General features: G+C 41.1%; 1 protein-coding gene across 2 annotated transcripts in view; it reads left to right on the top strand.

The window, feature by feature from the left end:
- The window catches only part of KCNAB1 (potassium voltage-gated channel subfamily A member regulatory beta subunit 1), a 452075-nt gene that overhangs the window by 363265 nt on the left and 71458 nt on the right, over positions 1-17352 (top strand). For both annotated transcript variants that reach the window (XM_040247427.1, XM_040247438.1), the window contains exons 3-7: positions 682-719; positions 5089-5168; positions 7642-7686; positions 11257-11301; positions 13218-13261. In XM_040247427.1, the coding sequence (XP_040103361.1) occupies positions 682-719; positions 5089-5168; positions 7642-7686; positions 11257-11301; positions 13218-13261 (252 nt within the window). The remainder of the gene's footprint in view (positions 1-681; positions 720-5088; positions 5169-7641; positions 7687-11256; positions 11302-13217; positions 13262-17352) is intronic.

Raw genomic sequence — 17352 nt, forward strand, 5'->3', positions numbered from 1 at the left:
ACCTGAGAGGCAATAGCCCACTCAGTGCCTGATTCTCTCTTGCTTTACGAATGCAGATCTTTGGCAACTGGTTATGCCCCTCCTGCTTGCCTTCCCGAACCTCACTCGGCAGCTACTGCCTCTATCCCACCCCAAAGCCAATGGGAATTTCCATTCTGGAGTGGCAGATCATAAGAGAGGAAAAAGCTTAACTGTCATCCCTTGCAGCTTGGAAATGGGGACTGGAAGAACCTCTGAGAGGGTTCCTTTTGAAAGGGACTAGAGAACACAAAATAGAGTCCCTCACCAGAGGCAAAGGAAAGGAAAATTTGACCAAAGGTCTTCCCTTCCCTTTCAGAAGTGCTAACTTCTTAGCCAAGTGGAATAAAAATGAGTGTGCAGTGGATGCAGGCTTGGGGCACTGCCTTCTTACACAGCAACATATATGGTCCTAAGTCAGAAGAAAAAGCTTTTAGTAGACAGGGCTAATATTAGCATATACTGGGCCTTTAATGAAGAAAAGACAAGCAAAGGGATGCAGATCCCTGCTGGGGAACTTAGTGATAGAAGGAGGATGGGCAGAACTTCCTGTCCAGGTACCTTCATGAACAACCTACTGAAGTTGTAAGAAAAGTGTTTTCCTTAATGCACAATATTAGAAAAATGATTATGAATAACATGCAAATATTTATTCTTTTTCAGGAACATGGGTGACATTTGGAGGTCAAATTTCAGATGAGGTGAGTTACTTTTGTCTTCAGTTATGCTGATCATAGAAAATGCAGAGCAAACTGTATTTTACAATACAGTTTCTGAGATTCTAGTATTTTAAAAGGATAATATTTTAATCACTGGAAATGGCTAAGATTGACTCAGAGATTATTTTCCACTTTATCTTGCTTCCTGTATTGTTCACATTTAGACTATTAATAGCCCTTGAAGCTGTCAATCTACTAAATGAGCAAGCTCAATAATTAGAGGACAATCAATTTTGGAATTAGTGTTTCATAACTTTATGAAAAGATTTTATTGCTGGCATGTGTATACATATGTGTTTTAGCTTCACCTAGACCAACTGGTCCCAGTTTGCATTGTTCCCATTTTAGTATTTCTCAGTCTTAGGAAAACTGGGTCACACAGACTTGGGCAAGTTAGTTCAACCTCTGTTTCTCATTTTTTCATATGCAAAATGGGAAGTTCTGTTGAAAATATTAACCATGTTATGCATGTCAGACATTTATATAGCCCTCTGGCTAGTAGGTTGCAGATACTAAATAAATGGGACCTATAACAATGGTATTTACTACAGAATTCCTTTACACCTTCATTTACACATTCAGAACGGTTCTTATCAAAATGATAATTATGACCATTGCCTTTAATGATTACTTTCATGGCATAAGTGAGCTATGGAGGCGTTGAGTACCAACAACTTCCCTGAAGAAACCCCTCAGGTCCCTCCAAGCCTTCCTTGGCTTCCTTGATACCACTGAGGAGTCAGGGATAGTGTATCTAAGTGGATATACTCACTGGGCTTCAACTCACTCTGCATTAACTAGATTTGTTAACATTTACTTTTACCAACAGTTGCCACATCAGTAAAATGCAGATGATGGCCCCTAAGATTAATGAAGGGCTTAGCCTGGTGCCTGACACAAGACAAGCTCTTTTAAAGGTAGTTCTTACTACCATTCCTAAGGAGACACTTAGGGAGATAAAGAATCTTTTCCACAGCTCACAAGGTCACCCTGTTATTTAATAGATCAAAACGGAGGGGTCTTATCTTCTTATTTTTATCTATCTGAATGCCTGTTCCCAGTATTGGGCATAGGTAGGTCATCACAAAGGGCTTGTTACAGTGAAGAGTACTTGGGAAGCAGACTTGAGGTGGAAATTAGCCTGCGGAACAGTTATTACGAAGCTGGGCTGTGATGCAGTCTCAGCAGTGACCTCAGCTGACCCCATGGAGATCTCTGAAGCTCAGATGGCCCTGCAGAGTTGTCCCAAGTTGGGGCAAGAGGCGTATTTATATCCCTTGTATGACCAGTCATTGGCAGGTCTGTCCCTGGGCTAGGTGACTCACGTTAGCCAAGTGCTTTCTGATGACAGCATTCCTAAGAGCTGGGGAAATAATTCCTTGAGTTCTAAAGGAGGACCAGGGTGGTCATCACCAGGTCTACTCCAGGGCCATCTCAGGAAAGGAGAATTGAGGCAGCACAGAGGCAAGTGCACAGACATCAAAGCAGATGCAGACTTCAATCAGATGCAAAATAAGTGATAAGGAAGGAGGGAGGTCTAAAATCAATAGTCCACTGTATCTAGCATGTGCATAACCTCTTACTGGCTGGTATGGTACTTGGAGCGGAAAAAGACAAATACACCTTCCCTTTCAGAGCAGAGGAGTCAACTGTAAGCATATTATTCCCCTCTTCATCTTTGCTCTGCCCTTGATAATGTCTGCTCTCTGCTGCAATGAGCCCAGCTTGCCCAGGTCAGAGTACGCAGGGCCAGCCTCTGAAACAAATCATTTTAAAATTATGATTCTAAAAACTACACAGTAAAGCTGTTGTGAACGACTGCAGAGACTTTCACCTCAATGCAGACCAGACAAATAGCTATCGTCCTGGAGAGCCGCTGTGGCTCTTCCCCAGGGCCCAACAGAGACATTGCCAGCAAGGGAAACAGGAGACACAGCCAGACCACAGTCACACCCATGGCTGAACTGGTCAAGTTAAACTATTTCCGAGAGGCAGTGGAGGCACAAAGCCGATACTAACCTTAATATGCTGAGTGAGATAATTATCAGTGCCACCTTGGGAGGTGGTGATGTCCTCATTACTGTGTGAGTTCAGCCATTTATTGAATAGCCACTTGGCAGGAATGCTGTTAGGCTTCTTTCAATTGCAGGTAACAGTAATCCAATTCAAACTGGCTAAACAAATAAGGGAAAAAACTATTTTTACTTTCAAATTAGAAATGCAGAGTTGGAGCAGGCTTGCAGGTTGACTCCATCAGAGCCTCTGTTGCATCTCCTAGTGATTTCCTGACCCTGTGTTCCTTTGTATGTCAACTTCATCCATACAAAATAGTAAGATAGCGGCAGGCATTCTAGATCTCAGTTAGAAAAGTAACTCCAGGGAAAGTGTTGCTTATAGAAACACTGCAAGAAGAACAAGGAAAAATGTCCCCATAAGTCCTCAGTCAATCTCCTCTCACATTTTGTTGGCCCGAATGTGTCACATGACCTTCCCTGAACCACGTTAGGCCCTCCAGGCCCTCCTTGGAGGAAGGTAAGGTCAGATTCCTTTGAGATCTGCAGGTTCCCTAGGGGGCAGGACAGAAGCATCCGCATTTTGCAGATGATGAAACTGAAATATAGAGAGGTCAAATGATTTGCCAACATGTATTTATCTAATAGGGGCTTCCCTGATGGCTCAGTGATAAAGAATCCTGCAATGCAGGAGATGGAGATGCAGGTTTGATCCCTGGGTTAGGAAGATTAGAGGACAGCATAGCAACCCACTCCAGATTCTTGCCTGGGAAATCCCATAGAGGGCCTGGTGGGCTACAGTCCTTGGGGGTTGCAAAGAGTTGGCCATGACTGAAGCTACTGAGCATGCATGCATTTATCTAGTAAGTGGTACACTCAAGCTCAGACACTGGTCCTCTGACTTAGTCCTGTGATTTCCTTTATTCCATGTTCAGATCTTCCGATCTCATGATTGGGAAATGTCTTATCATTTAGTTCAGCTCTCCATCCAGGATCCTACATCTTAAAATTTCTCCCTAGGTGAGATGTATTATACACATGTCCATCCATTAGTATGCCACATGACATAACACAGGGATGATATACAATACAAGGGCAATCATCTCTAAAGTACAGGGCATGAGACTTCCCTGGCTTCCCTGGTGGCTCAATGGTAAAGAATCCGCCTGCTCGCGCAGGAGAGGCAGGAGACACGGGTTCAATTCTGGGTCAGGTAGATCCCCTGGAGGAAGAAATGGCAACCCACTCCAGTTTCTTGCCTGGGAAATTCCATGGACAGAGGAGCCTGGCGGGCTACAGTCCATGGCGTCACAAAGATTCGGACAAGACTAAGTACACACACAATAACATTTTAGCTGCTATTCTAAAGGATTTGCATTGTGCTAGCCTGACAGTTTTCTTGGTATATCACTTAAAAGAAAAAATAGGAAAAGAGATTATCTTGGAAATACTGATGAAGCACCCTTAGCCCACAGTAAAAAACATAATGTAAAAATCAATTTGAATTATTTGTGAGGTGTGTAATTTTTCAGTTGACTAATAAGTCTATCCGCAAAATGAAAAAATGTCCTTTCTCCAGCATTGTTTATTGCTGTCCCTCCAGAACCATCCCTCAAGGTGTAGTTTATAGCTGCTCCCCATGCTCTTTTGTCAGACTTGCCACTCGTGTTCAGCAGCACGAAAGAAGGAGCGAGGAGCCTGGCAGTCTCAGGCTGACCTGTGAGGAGCTGGTCGCTCACCCTTTCCTCTCCATGTGGTGTCAGTGTGGCTGGTGGTCACTCTGTGACCGTGCCTGGGGCTGTGCTGAGCTGACAGGAGCTTTCCAGCAGTCCCAGCTCTGTCTAACTTTTGGTTCATCAGCACAGTCTGCAAAGCCTCCAGGGGAAAAAAAGGCACAAGCTTTTAGGTCAAGAGTTACCCAACTGCCAGAACCTATTGGCATGGGAAAAAGAGAAAGACGAGAAATGAAGTCACCAGGGATACAAACGACCGTCTTGGTCAGAGAGATTCCAGTGCCACAGAGAATGCTGTCAAACCAGCGGTTCCAAGCAGAGTGAGAAACACAAGTCCCTCCGCCTCACTGTGCTCCTGGTGGCTGGGTATTCTCAGCAATGGAGGAAATCCCTCAGTGCCCAGTTTAGGTCTGAGGGAAGGGGTAATTTTACCATCTTCAGGCTGGTTGAATCTTGTTTTTTTCTTTCTTTCTTTAATACAACTGAGAAAAATAAAACTGGCCGGTGAGACTTCCATGTTCTTAAAGACCACCAGAGGATTCCAAGTTGCTTCCCAGGCTTGTAAAGCATTTGGCTTTTCCGACTGACCTTCACATCCTCTTGCAGGTTGCTGAACGGCTGATGACAATCGCATACGAGAGCGGAGTGAATCTCTTTGATACAGCCGAGGTCTACGCCGCTGGAAAGTAAGTCAGTGCCTGATGCGTCTCTCATGTCTCAGTTCTGGGCCCAAGAGACTCCCCCCAGACCATTGCTGACACATTGGTGAGAAGGGTCTGTCCTTCCCACACATGCTGATGCCATTGCTTTTCTTCCCTCCTTTACCTACCTCCACCAGAACTGGGGCTATTGACCATCTCTGGACCCCTCTGCCCACCCAGACCCTCCCACCCCTGGTCCCTGTATGAAGAAAGGACTGGAAGCGATTGCCACAGTCTGTCAATTCTCGAGGGGCAGAAGTGGTTGTGACCAGAGTGGTCACAGTGGAGACCCATAAATATTAGCTGAATGTAATTAATATAAGTGAGCAGATTCCAGCATGGGTTTTCCAGAGCTAGTCTTTCATTTTATAACCACCCCACATGGTTCCTCAACTTTGAGGAGAACAGGCACATCCTCTCTGCAGGGAAGCAGAGATTAAAGGAAGGATTCCCAAAGATGCCAAGAAACCAAATATCTTTTATAAGAGGGCATTTCCGGCTCCACGCTGAGGACAGACAGGGCTGCGAAGAGGCCTCACTTCTTTTCCTGGAGAAGTCACAGCTGGCTACAACCTTCTTCTGGACCCTAGAACAGGTTTGGAGCTCCAGGACAGGGCTCAGTGATAAGTCAAAGCACATGGGTACTGTGTCTTCAGTGTCCACAACCTCTGGTCCCACACAATAAGCACTTTCAACAGAAGTGGCCGCCTTGGCCTCCTGCTATGAACACAGATGCAGAAAAGAAACTAAACATCTAAACTGCTACTGAAGCAGCTCTGCAATTCTCTAACAGGGCTGAGGAGCATTATCACCTGCAGGCTTAATTCCTCCCCTTCTGGGTGAGAATAATAAACTGCTGAATCAAGTTCATCACTGCCTGATAAAAGTGCATTTTCCTAGCCTGGGTTTCCTCCTTTTCAAGGGCAGGGCTATGTTCAAGGACTATCAGGCAGGTTCAGAGCCCACATCCTTGATGTTTTCTGTTGTATCCAAGGAGAGAGAATACAACTGATGAGGATTTGTTTCTTTCCACATCCTACTTTATCTCAGCATTTTCTTCTTTTGTTGAATCCTGCTTATTACCAAATGGGGCTAAAGCTGAAAAAGAGGGAGTGATTAACAAGTCTGTTAGAGTTCTGTTTGTATTCCTGTTGTGAAGGATAATCAGTCCTGATTAATTATTGATTGTTGGTCAGTGTGTAATGAGATAGGTTCCCACTGTGAAGTGCAAGGTTGCAGGAGAGACAGGGGGAAGAAACCCTGAGGTAACTGTCAGTGTGTGTCTCCTTGGTTCATGCTCCCCAGCTAACCCATCTCAGGGTTTATTGCCAGGCAATGGCAACCCACTCCAGTACTCTTGCCTGGAAAATCCCATGGACAGAGGAGCCTGGAAGGCTGCAGTCCATGGGGTCGTTGAAGGTCAGACACGACTGAGCAACTTCACTTTCACTTTTCACTTTCATGCATTGGAGAAGGAAATGGCAACCCACTCCAGTGCTCTTGCCTGGAGAATCCCAGGGACAGGGGAGCCTGGTGGGCTGCCGTCTGTGGAAGTCACACAGAGTCGGACACAACTGAAGTGACTTAGCAGCTACACTCCAACAAAGACAGGACTTTTCAGCTAAGACAAATCACAATTAGAGATGACTTGCTCTATAGAATGCTAATGGACAATGCACTGATTACATTGAGGTCTCCATTCACAAAGCCTCTGAGAGCCCACCTGCTTCTCACAATGTTGGTCTGACTGGGAGGAACCTAGAAGAAAGTTTTGGTATCCTTAAGCTTGGATCCCAGCTGGGGTAGGTGGAGGGCGAGAAGATGGAGAGAGAGTCTTGAGTATAACTCTCCACGACCAGCATCACTGGCAGGAAGGACACTCCCCTATGACTTCGTATATCCTGCTCTTCTGACAAGTCTTGTCACTCAAACCCAGGACATTCTCTCTGTAGGCCACTGCACCTGCAGCCCTGGCTTTGGGACATCTAAAGCCACACATGGGTTCTTTAACCCTGCATGATTGCCTGGGAGTCAGTATTTTCTGTCTGAAAAGCATGGGGTCTCACTATCCTCTCTCGTCACAATCAGAGACCATGGCCATCAGAAAGAAACCCTCGACTTCCTTTGAATACTACCAAGCTAGACAGTTACATATAGTTATCAGTGGTTCAAAAACGCCAAACTGCCAAATGACTCCACTGCTTCCTAGTATCAGGACCACAGGCGCTCTCCTCTGCCAGGGTGTCAGGATTTGGCAGGTGTTTCTGGAATGCTCCGGGAGCAGGATTCTGCAGGCACAAGCAGAAACTGCAGAAACTGCGCTACCAGCTGAGAGTGGCTTCTATTTTGGGGACATGTAGGCACTGACAGTTCAAACAAGGAAGGGATCTGGTGGTTTGGATTGACTCTTGAGTTTCCAGGATACTGTATCCTGAGACATTATCTGTTTCCTCTCCAGGGCTGAAGTGATTCTGGGGAGCATCATCAAGAAGAAAGGCTGGAGGTAATGTGTGCACCATACTCATTTAATAGCCTTTTAAAAAGACGGTTACTATTTTGTACCAGAGAGGAGAAAATAAAGTTGGATGACAAGTGACCAAAAAGACTGTCAGAAAATTCAATTCTTAGTAAAGAAATAATTTACAGTGCTTTGAAAGTAAATATTAGCGAGCTCACTACTTGCGCTTCAAAAATTAACTTGTCATTGATCACAATGAATTACCATGGGTTGAGCAGAGGATGTTCATGAGATAATTGTGTATAAAATAAAGTGGCATTTCATGGTTTTTGACTACCCTGTGTGTTGATCTGGTGAAGGAAGCCAGCCACAGAATGCTAATTATCTCCATACATGTATTTATGTGCATTCTTCATCTTATTAACAACTCTGGATGTAAAGAAATGATGACCCAAGAAACCCTTGGGGTAAATATCCCAAAACTTTCTTGTCTGAGCACAATTAGCCAGGATCTCTCCCGTGTGCCAGGAGCCCTATTATCTGGACATTCAAGAAAGTGCTTCATCTGCTGTGCTTGAGGGGTTACAGTGCATCCTATCACCTTGTAGAGGCAAAGCTAGTAGTAGCAGCAAACCCCCTCCGTTTCACTACACGTGTCAGCCCCAGTAGCCACTTCTTTCCCAGCATGAGTACAGACTCAGGCAAAGACCAACAAAGACCACTGGTTGAGTTGGAGTTCACTTCTGCTCTTGTATAAGATCTGCTGATGGCCAAATAAATAACAGATAACAGTTCTATAATATAAGTGGAAATGGAAACTCGGAAGTTCCTGGAAATATGAACAAATGAACTTTGGTGACCTACTTTCTCCCTTTCCCTTCCTCTCTTTCCCCACTCCAGGGACTGTAAGAGTGTGAAGAGAAAATTGTATTCAACCTTAAATACGGAAAAAGATTCACGTCCCCACCCAGTCCTCCACCTTGCCTGAGTTACCATTTCACTCAGAATGTCGACCCATCCATCACTGCTCAAATAGGACTGTATCCCTTTCTCAGGACTGTTGTAACCATGTGCCACAAACTGGGTGGCTTAAAACAACAGTAATGTATTCTCTCTGTTCTGGGATCCAAAAGTACAAAATAAATAGTTGGGTAGGAGCATTCTCTTTCTGAATCCTTCCTTACCTCTTCCCAGCTTCTAGTGGTTGCTGCATTTTAGCATTTTGTGAATTATAGCTGCAACTGTTCAATGCTGCCTCTGTCATTATATGATATTCTCCCTTTCTGTGTTTGTGTGTCTTATAAAGACATTAGTCATATTGGATAAAGGGCCCACTTTACCCCAGCATGACCTCATCTTAATTTAACTAATTACATTTGCAGTGGCCCTGTTTCCAAATAAGCTCACATTCTGAGGTACTGGGGTACAGGGCTTTAGCATATCTTTTGTGGGGGACAAAATTCAACCTATAACAGACACTTATTATTGGAGATGAGTCCAATAATATCCAGTGAAATCAACAGCAAGGTGCAGGCTGCCAGAGTGCACCTGAGGATGAAGGGGAAGCTTTGGTGCAGTAACTCTCTTCCCCTCTGCATCCACAGAACACTTGGTCATCACTCATCATACTTTGCAAAACTTCTTACATACATTTTGTAGAAAATAGATTAACATGCATCTTTCACAAAATGCTTTTCAATCTTGCAAATAAACACTCAGTCTATCCCCAAGATACAGATATTGACATCAGGTCATAACAGTTCACAGCCACCCACCTGAGGCTGTTGAAAAGATAGACCATAACATCATAGCATGAAGGCTACAAAAGCAGGTTTCAACTAGCATCCTTGGCTTTTTGTCCCAAGACCACCACTTGCTAGCTGTTTTGTCCAGGGCAAGTTACTTCTCTTTGCTGTGCCTCGATTTACCCACCTGTAAAATGGATGGCATAACTGTTCACGGAGCATTGTGCTGATAAAGTGAGATAAGGTGAACAAAAGAATCTTGAAAGCTGTGCTTTATCAATGTGAAATCCTCATAATATCATTCTTCATCCACTCAACAGCTGCTCTAGATGCCCCCCCGAAGTTCATGATAATTCATCGGGTTGTTGTCTACTCTTGTATTTGAACATAAATATTGGTATGCACACCCATGGAGGCCAAACATTTTACAGAAAGCCTAATTTGGGAAAAATAAGTCTGTGGTGGTCTAAGGGTAGAATGCATGGCTTTTTCAGCACCAACTGCTCTGAATAATCCAGAAGGCTGCACTCATTTTTTTAATAAGATTCCATCCAGAGCTTTTTGTTGAAGTTCTGAGAACACTTGCTGAAGGAGACCCAACTTCCCCGTGGCAGATTGCTATTATACTAGGTATCACGAGGTTGATGGATTAACTTGGAAAGTGCATCAGCCCTTTTGGGGTATGTAATTTCCAGATGTATATCTTTGTAGACCTTCTGTTAGTGATTCGAATTACTTTTCAGGGAATTGACTTCAGTGGGATGGGGTTACTGACATTTTCTGCAAATTTTTCTTGTTGCAGCCAAGTTATCAGAGTTGTCACCATCATTCCCCATTGGTTATCATTAATCATACTAGTCTTTTATGCGTAAGGGCTTCAGGCATTGACTCTACAGCTGACGGAATTAATAAACGCCTTATTTCAAATACTCTCAAAGTTTGGTCTTAACCTTTGAATCTCAAATGCCTTTTTTTTCCCTCAGCCAGTTCAATTAAATTATATACCTGGAGAAATTAAATTGTATTGAGCTCTACCTCCCAATTTTAAATTATATGACTATAGTTCTCAAGACATATTTCATATTCCACAATCACAATAGTGCAATTTCATTTCCTGCCCTTGGGTGTGGTTTTTAAGGAGGTAATGAATTTGCTGACAAGATTTCCACAATTCATTCCCTTAGGAATAAAGTGGTGGAAGTTTGAGTTAAGGGTTTTAGGGTTGTTTTCCTAAAATAACATTTTCAATTAATAAGAAGTTGAATGGGAAGAAATTTTATTCATATTTATTGATTAAAATTTATTCTATTTCCATGTAGTTGGTACTTTCCTGTGAAGGCAATTGGTTGTATGACTCTTTCCAGTTGGTTGGAAAGAGTCATAATTCAGAGACACTAGGGTCCATGGTCTTTGGCAGGGGGTGTATGGAAAGTTCATGATCAATCAACACTATGTCAGGTGCTTGGTGAGTATTTAGTGGCTGTCTATTTGAGTTCCTAAAGCAGTCCATCCTTTACGTTGTTTTTACTTACTCTTCGCACTTTCCATCCTGACTCTCCATGCCTACCACTCACCTTTGCTTTGCTACCACCCAGTCACCAATGTGTTATCATAGTCCTTCCTCTCCCGGGTCTTCCAGGTAAAGCTTCCTTCCCTTCAGACCTCTTTCTCTAGGATCTGACTTCAAGTCCTCAGTCATCAGCTTCCCTTTGCCCTTACATTTCAATGACATGAATGAACAAATTTATCCTTTCACCAGTTTTAAAATGTGAGGTACAGTAAATTACTTCTAGTGCTATAATAATAATATGACTCAATAGTATAACCATCAATTTTTTTTAATATTTCTTTGTGTTTGTTCAACATATAGGAGGTCCAGCCTGGTCATAACAACCAAACTCTACTGGGGTGGAAAGTAAGTCAAATGTCTTTCTTTCTCTACTTGACAGGAAACAACTAGTAGTTCATGCTTTGATTATTTTAGGCAACCATTTTATATCTAACATACTAAAGTTAATTGGTTTGGAAAGAAAGATTTTTTTTTTTTTTGTCTTACTTGAAGAAAATTTCAATTAGCCTAGGATTCAATTTTTAGCAAAATACCCTCAAAGTAGTTTAGTGCAAAGCATGTGGTCACTTGTTACTAAGTGATTCATGGAGATTTTCAAATACCAACCTCATACTTAGAACCATTTCCAAAATAGAGTTCAAATTTCAGGCAAAGAAAATAAGCACATAGCATCACAGAAGAAAAGCTACTTAAATCTGCCAAAACTCAGACTTCTACAGAAAGCAGTGATAAAAATATCTTTCCTGGCCCCACGTGTAAGTCTCTGATCATTTCTGCAGAGGGCTCTGAAAATGCTGATCAAAAGGACTATCTCATCGAAGAATAACAGGAAGCTGACTGTATCACTTTCTGTCAGGTTAAATGAAAGAGTGGTCCTCTCCCTGTTGTGGGATACAGAACAAATTTCACAAGTTGAATTGGCTTCTGATGGGCCTACCAGTGTTTGAACTGGTGCTTACATTATTCAGCAGGTCTTAGAAGACTGGCCTCTTTGACAAACATGTGAGAAAATAGCAGGCTATGTCATATACTTTTCATGGAAATCTCAAAGATTTTCATGGAGTCTCAACAAAAAAAGAAAAAAAACAAAAAAAGAAGACAAGTAAAAACAAACAAAACCTTATTTACTTCCCTATAATTCATAAGGGTTAAAGATAAAATTGAAGGGGAATCTTCTAATGAAAACACACACTCATATTTTATTGTTGTTTTTGAGTTTGTTTATGATGAATATGAAGATAGAAACATGGATTTTAGGTTTTTATTCCTATTGTAGTCTACTGAAAAATAAAACCAATGGTACCTATAAGACATGTAGGTTTACATTGTGTGGACTCTGATTCATGGTGCCATTGCTTGGTGCTTTTGCAGTGGAACTGAAAACCTTGCCTATAATTTAGAAATAAACAGAAAATATGACAATCTGCAAGAACCAGTATGTAGTGGAGTACTACATGCAATATTATCTAATATACTTAAAAGATATAAAATCACCAAAAGTGAATGATAGACTACTTTGTTTTAAAAAGCGGTTGCCAAAGGTATTGATGTTAAAGAAATAATTCTTCAGTACGTTAAAACTCAAGGATCACATTTCTTTCTAATTATCTAGAGTTTGAAAATGGTCTTGCCAGGCAAAAGTCCTAGTTAAAGGTTTTTTTCTTGTTGCTGCTGCTAAGTCACTTCAGTCGTGTCCGACTCTGTGCGACCCCATAGACGGCAGCCCATCAGGCTCCCCGTCCTTGGGATTCTCCAGGCAAGAAAAACTAATTTAAAGAAGACTCAGTACATCACATTTTAAAAGAAAATAGCTGTTCATTTTCTTTTGAAAGGCAAAAGGCACTTTCAAGTTTACTTCCTTTTTCAGAAAAGTCAGTGTTATCAGTAGCCTAACAATCTTATAGTAAGCTCACAAACTGATGTCATATTTTTTGTTTTTGTTTGGTTTAGGATTGGTTAAGAACACAGTGGGAAGGTTTAGCCATTTGTCAAGTATCAAATTATATATGGACAGGCATACATGGCTGACTTGTTATTTACATGGTATGACAACAGTGATGGCTAATTCATCTCTGGAGGTCTCCAAAGCCTCTTGATGTACTGCCTACCAGTCTTCTCTCCCCAACCTGCCATGGTACAGACTTGCCAAGAAAAAGGAATAGCATTAATAATTCAGTCAAGAATAATTACTCTTCTGTACTTTTGAAACAGCAATTTTTTTAAAAAGCACACCCCACTCATTTGCTTCTTTTTCTTCTCAGAGCTGAAACAGAAAGAGGGTTGTCAAGAAAACATATTATTGAAGGTGAGTACTGCTGCTTCCATTTTATTTTCGTTTGTGGGTTGCCAGTTTAAGAAGAGTATCAACCAAATAAGTTCAAAACACATTGGAAGGGGAAAAAGTTTCTCTATGAGAAGAACAACAATCAACCATATGTTTCTTCCTGAGAGGTGAAGTAATAATATTACAGGGGAGAATGAGAACTCAAAAGAAAATGACTGGATATTCTAGCATTCTTCTTTACAACTATGCTATTAATAAAGCACCTCCATGAGGTTTCTTACAGTGCTTTATTGAGCTATAATTTATATACTGTAAAAGTTTACCCATTTCAAATGTACAATTCATTGGCTCTGAGAATATTTACAGAGTATGCAGTCATCACCATGCTGCTGTTAGGTAGTTAGAATAGGAAACAGGAGTCCAGAATGGCGGTGGCTAAAAGACAAGGAAGGGAAAAGCCCGCGAAAATAGAACAAAGGAAGGTAGAGGGCCAGAGTGAGGACCTCAGGTGGGACAAACAGCACTCCTGGGTAGTCCGATTTACATAGGGCAGGCCCAGGGGGAGGAAAAAACATATAAGAAGAGGAGCCAAGGGGCCAGGGGTCTCTCTATCCCGCGCTCGTGCACATTCTCTCTCTTTCTCTCTCTTCGCATCTTTTGGATTGGCATGCCCCCACACCTCCAGGATATATTTTCCTTTAGTTTCTAAATAAAACTGAGGGAGCTGTAACACTGTCCGAGAGCTGTGATGCACCGAGGGCTTTAATGTCCGTTGCTTCAAATTTTTGTTGAGAGGAGACAGAACTGAGGAAATTATACTCCCCTGACACTTCCATTTTAAAACACCTTCATATCCCCCCAAAGAAACCTGATACCTACTTACAGTCACTTCTTATCCCCTCCTTACGCTCTCCCACAGACCAGGCAGCCACCAAACTACTCTTGTCTCCATGGATTTACCAATTCTGGACATTTCATGTAAATGAGGTCATATAATATGTAATATTTTGTGACTGGCCTCTTTCACTTAGCATAAAGTTCATCAAGTTGTGGTATGTATCAGTATAAATGAAAAATATGTTTAAACGGGCTGCCATATGTTTCTAATATCTTTACACTAGTTCATGAACTATTTCATAAAAATTCAAGATTTTTATACCTTTATATGCATAATTAATCATTGAGACAAATGATTTTTCTCCTTTTTTAAAACTAATCTCACTTATGAAATACTAAAATCACCCCCAAAAATAAGATGTACTCTAATCCCACTACTTTAAAAATAAAAAAAATAAATTCCTTCCTTTGCTTACCTCATCCCTTTCCATAGTTTCACAATCCTTCCTTACTTTTCCCTGTAGTTATACTGATTTCTCTATCTACCTGTAAACATTTACTTATAAGCACAAAAATATATGTATTGATCACTAACTGGTTTTAGTATATTTGTAGGCATCTGGGTTTTGAAGTCAGATGAATATTGGTTCAAGTTCCAACTCTGTCATTTATGAGCTGGGGTACTTTGTACAAGTTACTTAATCTCACTTAGGCTCATCTCCTGGACTATAAAATGAGCTATAAATATTCTGTTTCACAAGGTTACTATTTAGGGATTGAACTTAGATTATTCACATAGAGCACAGTGTCTGTCATAATAAGCACTTAGTAAATGTTATTTTTGTCATCATCATCACCATCATCATTCTTAATAATGCACCTACTAGTGTTCCTTCTATGGATAAGGACACTAAGTAAGTAACATTCTGAAATTGCCACGATGAATGACCACTTTCTAGCTCTTGAGAAAGCTTCCAAATTCCTCACCCAAACAAAATCGCTTCTCAGGTCACACGTCCAGTTTGATAATATACAGTCAAACCCAGCCTTCCTCCCCAAACTGTTACCATTCCTGCTCTAGTATTTGCCCCAATGATGTATGTCGTCTACCACAAAGATTGTCAACAAGAAAAATCCAAGTGTTCAGCTTGTGTCCCAAGCTAAACAGATATGGTGGCAGTGTGCTGCCTAGAAAGTTCTTGTTTTTCTTTTCTTTCTGATCTGATTGATTCTAAAAGAGATTCAGAAAGTGGTTTACAATAGCAATCAACAAAGAAATAGAAAATCGATGAGACAAAGAATAGGGAAGTTGTGCTACTGTCTTTTCACTCAATCTCCATTGCTTTAATACGTACCAGTGTGTATGAATGATTTCAGACCTCTTTTCCTCTCCTTTTTAAGTCATGTTTCTTCAAGCCTCATACAATTTAATAGAAATACCTTAAATTTTCTCCCTCTTTAAATAAATTGGGAATTCTCTTAAGGAACTAATCTCTCAGGATGGATAAACCAGTTCAACTGAAATTCAAGCTGCTGCTGCTAAGTCACTTCAGTCGTGTCCAACTCTGTGTGACCCCATAGACAACAGCCCACCAGGCTCCCCCATCCCTGGGATTCTCCAGGCAAGAACACTGGAGTGGGTTGCCATTTCCTTCTCCAATGCATGAAAGTGAAAAGTGAAAGGGAAGTCGCTCAGTCGTGTCCGACTCTTAGCGACCCCGTGGACTGCAGCCTACCAGGCTCCTCTGTCCATGGGATTTTCCAGGCAAGAGTACTGGAGTGGGGTGCCATCGCCTTCTCCAAATTCAAGCTGACCCAGATTCAAAATAATAAAAAATTTCAAATTTTAAGATTGAAGAAGAATTGGGATTAATTATTATAATGTTCTTACTCTTGGTTTTATTTTGCAGTTTACAGTGTCAGCCAAAGACAAAAATACTCTTGAGTGCAGGAGAGTCAGCTCAAAGGATATTTCTAGGCAGACTGAAATTAGGGAATTGAGTGAATTTTACAGGAAAAAAAAGAAGGGACGTGAGATTTCTAGACCCAAAATAAATTTTGAAGAGGTTTACAAATCGTTATCCTTGGGGTTCACTGGGACTTGTCCTGTGATGAAGGTGACCTTATTCAAGATTAGAGTTTCATATGCACATTAAATTTGAGAAGTACTTTTGAAGAATGAGACAGAAGTCCAGTTCTTGTAGAGCTCAGGCCACCTGTGTGCTGGATGACCTTGGCTACCTAAGTTATTTTTTAGAGTATAAAATTAGCTTAATTTGGGTATAATGCAGTTTTGAAAAAAATCTATGAAAGATCTTTTCAACAAGCCCTAAGTCCTTGACTTAGATCCAGTTATAAACAACATTCTCCTTAGATTCACAAGGAAGGAGTGAATATGTTCTATACTTCTATATTCATTTGGAATATTCTATACTATATTCATTTGGAATCACAAGATCCACTCAGGATCTGAAAGTCTATTTATTAGTCATTCCACAAACATTCATTAAACTCAAATTTGTGCCAGTGTTAAAATTTAGCAGATCAAAGCTCTTTAGTATCTAACATGAAAGAATGGAAATAGTTTGGTAAGTCAAATTGTAATCATAAGTAAAGTGTTTATTTGCTTTTATAAGCAAAAGCTGTGTCTGTCTCTATTTGCCTTTCAGGTAAGCAACAGTTTTGTTATGTGATTCAAAACACAAACCCATTGTCCCTGTTTTAGGAGTAGGAGGGGAAAAATATTTTAAAATGCTCCGCTTAAGACTTTTTAATGAAGGGCAAATGTCAAACCCTACAATCTGAACTTTTTACAAAAGAGACAATTGATAATTTTCAATTAAAGAATAAATTTCTTAACAAATGGATTCCCTATGGGTTTCCTTTCTGATGTACCATGTTCATGGTAAATTGAAATCATCCACCCCAAATAATCATGTTTCATAATGGGAGGTGTAGCCACTTATTCTAGTACAGGACAGTCTTCTTTAAGAAGCATATCTCAAATGCACGACTGAAGGTCTGATGAGAAGAGGCTGGAAAATTAAATGGAGAAGCAGTGTACATTATTTAAGGCAACATCTTTTTTCAAGCCTGACAGGAAAACAAATATGCCATAGGCGTAGAAGATGATGACACAGCATATTTGAATAGAAGCCTTGCAGAACTTCCAGACTACTCACGGCCTTATTTCTACAGAGTTAAACTTGCCACCGTGAACACATGACCCACTTCTAACCCTGCCAACCTGCTTAATGTCTGAAATGAGCATATTT

The sequence above is a fragment of the Oryx dammah genome, unplaced genomic scaffold (genome assembly GCF_014754425.2).
Source record: "Oryx dammah isolate SB20612 unplaced genomic scaffold, SCBI_Odam_1.1 HiC_scaffold_2, whole genome shotgun sequence".
Classification (NCBI taxonomy): domain Eukaryota; kingdom Metazoa; phylum Chordata; class Mammalia; order Artiodactyla; family Bovidae; genus Oryx; species Oryx dammah.